The sequence below is a fragment of the Panthera leo genome, chromosome A3 (assembly GCF_018350215.1).
Source record: "Panthera leo isolate Ple1 chromosome A3, P.leo_Ple1_pat1.1, whole genome shotgun sequence".
Lineage (NCBI taxonomy): Eukaryota > Metazoa > Chordata > Mammalia > Carnivora > Felidae > Panthera > Panthera leo.
Genome location: NC_056681.1, coordinates 49,730,421 through 49,737,537, shown reverse-complemented (window position 1 = coordinate 49,737,537; position 7,117 = coordinate 49,730,421). Strand labels below are relative to the sequence as shown.

Sequence of the window (7,117 nt, the reverse complement as noted above, 5' to 3'; positions counted from 1 at the left end):
TTACCAGAAACTGCACACACAGTGTGGCTTCCCTAGGAGACTCTTCCTGACACTGCTATGATTCTGCACACTTCTGGGATTGCTCATTACCTTATTGCCAGCCTTGATTTTATCCCAAAATGGTATTACCCTAGTTTGAACATCACATTTGCCTTTCAGGACTCTGGAATGGTTCTAAAAGTAAAATCCACCTTGAAATAATGATTTACTGTGCCTGAGGGTATTCATAAGTATATATTGGGAGTTCTTAAAGTAATAAAATCAAAACCATAAAAAACAACAACACTGTTGGTTAACTTTGAAAACTATCCCAGTGGGGTAGCCTTTCTAATTATGACACAAAACCTGGAAGTCATCATAAGTCTATATAAAAATATAAATTAGTTAAACTTAAATACATAAAAACAGTAAAACTGTGCATTGAGAAAAACACCATAAATTCAAAAAGTAATAAAATGGGAAAAAATTTGCCACACATTCTGTCACAATGGCTAATTTCCCTAATGTATAAACATTCTTCTAGTAAGAGAATGACCACAATCTCTCAGAAAAATTGGCACAGGGCATGGACAGATGTTTCACAGAAAAAGAAATGCTCTTAGACATACATATGACATGAATTAGGCCAGTGCACAGGAAAATTACCATCTGACGACATGGTCACAATTTAAAACATTCCTGTCTTTGGATCTGGCAATGTCAGCATGGCTCACGTATGGATGTGGTGCTGGAAACAACCTGATGCCGGGGGTCCTGTCATCCAGACATATGGATGACACCAGCCACTGGAGGACTGAGGCAGCTTAGTGTGCATCAACGGTGTAGCTGTTCTGAGTGAGAACAGGGAAGTGCAGGACATGTGGGCAGGAGGTGGTGTGTGGGACGTGCTAGAAAGATCTGAGCACATAGATGCACACGGCTTATGTGAAGTGGGGCACACCAGAGGGAACAAAATTCTTACTGTATCTCTAGTTTGACTTTTATATGTTAGGATGTGCATATGTAGTTACTTCTTTTTTAAAAAACAAAGCCTACTTTATAATCACAAAAGACACAGCAAAATGACTTGCGTACTTTGCTGGAACTAAAAATATTCCATGACTTATTTGGTGATCTTTTGGGAAACTTCCAGTTGTTGCCACTTTTTCAGATGTGAGATCACTAACCTATAAATGGACCAAATCAATTTTCACTTTTACCTTCATACACATTTGATCATGGCCTCTGGAGTTCCTTAAATATTTAACTTGTTAGATATTATAGAAGGAAAAGGCTGGGGAAACCCTGCCAAGGCAGGGATGGTGAGGTGCTGGTAGTTGGATTTTCTTGCCCTTTTCAAATGAAGGTTTCCTAGCTGTAGTCCAAATGTGGCTTTTTATTTAGGTAAAACACCTTCCCTTCTTTGTCTTTTTCTGCTTATGTCATATGCACACCTCCAGACCTCTGCCCCAGGGTTTAAATTCTGGGGAAACCACTGGGCAGAGGGTGATTAACCTTATCTTGTCAGTGGATTTTGTACTGGGGTCTTCCACCAGCCTTCTGAAGTTGGGCCAGTGACGATCAGACCACAGAATCAGGACGCTCAGAAAAGGGGGTAACTGCTCCCCCATCTCCTTGGGCACAGCACTTCAACATCAAAGGTTTTACACTTCGATCCCTCCCTGCCTCCACCCCTGGGGACGAAGGGCTCTTGGAGGTAAGGAGTAAAACTAACCTCCTGTAGCTCTCTGCAGAGCCCTTTCCCCAACACAGGCCTCCACTCATGGGCTCATTCAGTAGTCACATCGGTCCTGGTCCTGCAGTGGCCCTAAGTAGTTGAGGGGCCAGACCCTATGCTCACACCCAGTCTTTGTCTGGCATGCGACCCCTTTCCAGCTGTCCCAGATTAAAGCCAGATCCTCAGAGAACACACTGCAAGCTGGGTCACAGCATCTTCTTGAGAACTCCACACTGCACATGGCTGCGGGTCACAGTCTCAGGGAAGAGGGGAGCTCTGCTGGGAAGGCAAGGGGCTCGCCTATAACCACAGGCATGCATGATGGCCTGAGGATGCCCTCCCTATGCCCTTCTGTTGTTTTCTCCTTATGAGGCACACTGACAAGAGTTAATGTGCCACCTGTCACCTGGCATGGACAGTTCTTTGTTTCAACTATAGTAAACAGGGATCTCAGGGGCTTTTCCACCAGGGGATGAACATTGCTGATGCTCACCTAGAAGAGTGACTGGAGAAGAAACCCTTGTAAACCCTTTATTTTGAGTGGAACACATGAGGTTCAGCTTATTCCATATACCATACATTCACTGCAGAACGACTGTGGCCCCAGGGCCTATGTCTCACAGACTTCACGTCCCGATGCAAGAGGGCCCAGAGCCAGTGTCCTACAGAGGCCCCAGATAATGGGCATAGCCCTGTACCCCAGCAGAGCCTCAAGAAGGCAGTTCTGGGGATTGCAGTCCACCTGACCCACAGGGGGATGGTGTGTGTCTTCAACACTGCTCAGCTGCAAATGGCTCACGGTAGCAATACATTCACTGGGGCTCAGAACACAGCTGCTACACAAACACCCAGCACCACACAACAGAGATGTCACTCACACAGCACAGCCATAAATATTGTAAGCAGGTCATGCTCACATTCAGACCTCCTCTGAAGAGCTGGGACACACAGAGGTATTTCCCCCAGCCCTCTTCTACTCACAAGGCCAACTTCATCAGCTTGCCCCAAGCCATCCAAGAACCTGAGAAAACAGACCTCTGGATGACCTCGCATGTCCATAACCAAAGAGGAGGCCAATGCATTCAGGTCCGCCCTATTCACTGTCCCAGAGGACATGGTGGTTGCCACTTGGCCCACCCTGAAAGCAGCCAGGACAGCCTGTAAAACCTCCCCACCAAGTCTCTGGGGAGAAGGTGGAGGTCCACCCTGGGGATGAGAGGAGGGACCAGACAGGGGCAGGGAGACAAAACAAGACTCCTGTCACAGAAACACGTTACAGTCACCCAACCCTGCATACAGGGGAGGGATGGGGGATGGTGTGCCTGTGTCATACTAAACTTGACATGTGCCCTTTGCCCTGTCTGGTTTACTGCCCACCTAGGGCTGAGGCAGGAGGAGACACTAGGCCTGGTCACGTTCTAGCCCTCTGCCTGTCCAGGGGCAGGTCTGCAAGGCCAAAGGGAAAGGGGTGGCAGCCCGAGCAGTGGCTTCCTCCCAACACATCAAGGCGTTCCACACAGGTCTGTTCTCATGGAGATGGAGCCGCTCTGTAAGGATGGCTGGGGCAGCTTGGCCACTATGAGGCTGGATTCTTCTGTCTTCTCAGGGAGTCGATGTAATGAAAAATGGCCCCCAGAGCCCAGCTGGTCTCAACATTGTTGATTTTCCGAGTCAGCTTGAAAACACAAAGGAAGGCGCAGAGTGGGCATGGTTGGGAGGCTGGAAGCAGTACCCCCAGCCCTTGGGGTCATAAAGGGCACAGGAGCACCCAGAGACAGTCTTTACCTTCAGCACTTTGTTCTCTGGGAAGCCAAACTCTTGGAGCAGCAGGCTGATGTAGGTGAGGTCCATGCACAGAAAGGGGTTGCCTGGAGGATGGGTCTCCGCTGTCCTGCACACTGGGGGTGAGAGAGCCCTTTCCCAATCAGATTCCAAGTGGTTCATTCCTGGGTGGGATGGGGGGGCTCTATGCAGACTAGACTCCACCCACCCCAGGTGCCCACCCTTCACAGGGCTCTATGTTGGCCCAAGATTCTCACTGATTTAGAAAAGACTATAGCCCAGAGTGGGAAGGTGATCTGCCAAGAGCACACCAAAGGGTAGGGTCTCAAAGCTAACCAGCCTCTCCTGGGCCTGGCCTCCAAGACCAAGAGGGACTTGTGTGTCTTGTCTTGGTGTCATGGGCCTAAGGCCAAAGTCTCACAGGGCATAGCTCTGCACCTATGACTTCTAGATACCTCTCTCAGGGGTGGATCTGGGCTTTCTGGGGAATGAAAACACCAACAAATCTGGCTCAGAACATTCTACTCTTATTCTCAAGGAGGATGAACAAACCTACCAATAGCCTTCCCAGAATTCTGCTCAGAACCTTTTCCTGTTGAAAAGTCATGACAAACCTCTCTAAGTGACAAGAAAACTTGAAAAAAAAAAAAGCCACTTTGAAGGGGAAGGGGAGAAAGGACTTTCTATAGAGAAACATATGAAGTTTAACTCTTTTGATCTGCAATTAACAACAACAACCAAAGAGCAGAATATTTACAGACAGCCTTCATTTCACACCCCAGCCAGCCAGATTGAGTGTGATGGACAAAGGAGGAGAGGAAGGGGGACTGCTGGGTCAGTCACCTGCAAACTCAAGGGGAATAGCTCTTCACTCCCTACATGTTGGGCTCTGCTGTGCAGGGGTTGTTGGTGTGACAATTGTGAATTTGCTGGGACAGTATCAGGGGAAATCCCTGAACCGCAGTGAAGAGGTGTCAGAAACAGTAAAATCAAGGGAGTCCATTCCTAACAACCTTAGAACTAGAAATATGCCGTATCACAGCCAGGGACACTGAGGCTCCCCTCTCCCCCTGCTGTGGCCACACAGGATGTGGCTGACCTGTGGTCTGGGCCCAGCACAGTGACCCCAAGCACCCTCTCCCACCTCTGAACACTCATCTGCCTGGCTGAATCAGGAACTAAATCCAGAAGTTCTCAGTACTGCCTCACAAGCACCAAGGTACATCTGCCACACAGAGGGACTGGGTCCCTGTCTCCCGCTCTGGCTCTTCTCACCCAGGCAGTGCAGCCATCACTCACCATACTTGGCTGCGATATCAAAGTCTCCCACGACGAGGCTGCCTCCCTTCTCCACATCTGTGGGATAAGACCAAACACCTGGTCTGCACCAGCATCCCTGGAGCACCAGCATGCCCTGAGGCTGGTGCCCATGAGAGGATGATGTAAGGCGGCGTATCCAGGCTGACTGCAAGTGGGGCAGTGGCCCTCCCATGCACTGATCATTTGTCCAAAGTGACGTGGCTGGGGGTGGGTAGGTGTTCCATGCAGGACACCACATGGGGATGATTAGCACAATCACGGGGCTTAGAGGGTCCCTCAGAGGAAAGGCACCAGGATCCCTGGACCCCAGAGACTGGGCAATCTCTTAATTTTAAGTTAAAAAAAAAAATAAAAGGGAAGAATTGGATACATTTTCTCAAGCTGTGGCCCAGAGTTCAGCAATGGTATTCTGGTATCAATTTTATGAATGTGGAAAAAAAATTCTATAAAAAAAGTCAAATAGTGGTTTGCCAGGTCTTAGATCAAATGGTCAGAGAGACTTTACAGGGCTCTCCAGAAGGGAATGGCCCCAGCCTTCTGTGACATTCCTAGGGAGGGAGGCATGGCAGCTGTGTCTCCCAACTCTCAAGAATGGTGATTGTTTCTTCAACGCACCCCAAAACCTCTACTTTTCAAAGAGGAGCCTTGAGATATCCCACACACTTATGTTTCATAGGGGGCAGCTGCTCAGTGAGCTGAATTTTCCTTGACTTTGGGCATTTGCTCAGTCAGCAAATGTCACATTGAAGATGGATACCATTTCTGAAAACAGACCTAAGCAGCTCTTTCAGAGCCATGTGTGACCACAAAAGGGAGTTGGAAGAGCTTTTCTGAACAGGCCAGCATCTCCCGAGGTCACTCTGGGAGGTTGTTGGTCCCCTAGGGAAAGGGCAACCTGCAGCCAGTGATAAGGTGATGCTGGGAGGTGTCTCTTCAAGCCAGCCTAGGAGAGTGGAGTCCCCCAGTGTGCTGCCAGGCCAAATTTGTGTGTGGTAGGCCCTGAGCATCGTGATGTCCGCAGCCAGTGGCACAGTCAGGAGAGTGGGGATCAACTAACATTGCTCCAGGTATAGGGAGCCTGCAGGGGCCCTCAGTCCTGGCAGGTCAAGTGGCCATAGGGCCAGCTACCAGGAGGTAGCTTGTTCTATGCCAGAGAGAGAGACCTGGGGCCTGAGCAAAGGGTGAATAGAGATCATTTTCCACCTGGACTACCCACCCTTGGGTGGTAGTGTTCCACACTGGTCCCAGGCAGCAGGTGGCTCAGGGAGCCTGGAGACGCCACAGTGCCCATAAGCTCCTGAAGCTGGTCAGTGGGCTGACCCCTCCCCATGCCAGCCTAGGTGCCAGATGGGGAAAGATGGCCATGTAACCAAGGGCTCCCTCAGCTAGAGACCTGGGGGCCAGGCAGGAATGGCTGAGGGTCTGAGTTACACAGGTGCGTCAGTTCTGCCTTAGAGCAGAACAACTCAACAGCAAGTAACTGTTTTTGCACTGACATTGTATTACTAAGTGGCTCAAAAACCTGCTTTATTTTTGAAAAGGGGGCTTACTATTGCCTATACGGATGACAAGACACTTGCCCTCCTGTCTACTTCCAGTTGTGAGGGTCACTGATGACATGATTACTCTCTGCCGTGGGCCCTCTGCACACCTCAGCCCCACCCTTACCTATGAGGCCAACATTTGCTGCAAGGTCATAATAGTAGGAAAAAGCATAAAAATCCACATCCTTCACTTCTTCTGTTCTATGCACTTTGTTTCGAAGGATTTCCGACACTCTGCTGGCACACAGCTCATGGAGGTTCACTGCTGAGGCAAAGGAAAAGCACAAAGATAGCAGTTCGGGGGCTCAACACCTGGGCCACGCAGCCTCCAGGGCTCTGTCCAGTGATTTGAGGCCCTGACCTGGAGGGTGTGGCAGGGCAAAAAGCCTGCATAGCACCTACCCTGAGTCAGGGTGCTCATCAACACCACACATATCAACAGCAAACTTTCAGGAGCCACAGTACTGTGGGCCCAGGTCAAGGGAGAGAAACCCAAAGCATGAAGGTGGCCAGAGACGGTGTGGTCCTCAACCCTGAAGGACATCAGCCCTTGGCTCAGCACACACAGCTGTCCTAATGCAGCCCAATGGGTTCAAGTTCACACTGTTGACTCTCTGCTAGCCCTTACTGAGCTCTGAACATGCAGGCTATCCCATCAGCCACTGTGGAAGTGGGACCTGCACCCTCCTTATGTCACAGATGAGGAAACTGAGGCCTAACAGGCAGCTTGCCAAGCTCACACAGCTGGCAATTA

At 49.7% G+C, this 7,117-nt stretch overlaps 1 protein-coding gene across 3 annotated transcripts in view; it reads right to left on the bottom strand.

Annotated features, from left to right (window-relative positions):
• Positions 1–215: 215 nt before the first annotated feature.
• The window catches only part of ENTPD6 (ectonucleoside triphosphate diphosphohydrolase 6), a 41,205-nt gene continuing 34,303 nt past the window's right edge, over positions 216–7,117 (bottom strand). The window contains exons 12-15 of one of the 3 annotated variants that reach the window (XM_042931793.1): positions 6,488–6,628; positions 4,799–4,855; positions 3,503–3,615; positions 216–3,392 (exon numbers count right to left, since the gene is read on the bottom strand). In XM_042931793.1, coding sequence (XP_042787727.1) covers positions 3,294–3,392; positions 3,503–3,615; positions 4,799–4,855; positions 6,488–6,628 — 410 coding nt within the window. In that variant the 3' untranslated portion in view covers positions 216–3,293. The remainder of the gene's footprint in view (positions 3,393–3,502; positions 3,616–4,798; positions 4,856–6,487; positions 6,629–7,117) is intronic. The other 2 variants (XM_042931795.1, XM_042931796.1) reach the window with 2 other exon arrangements.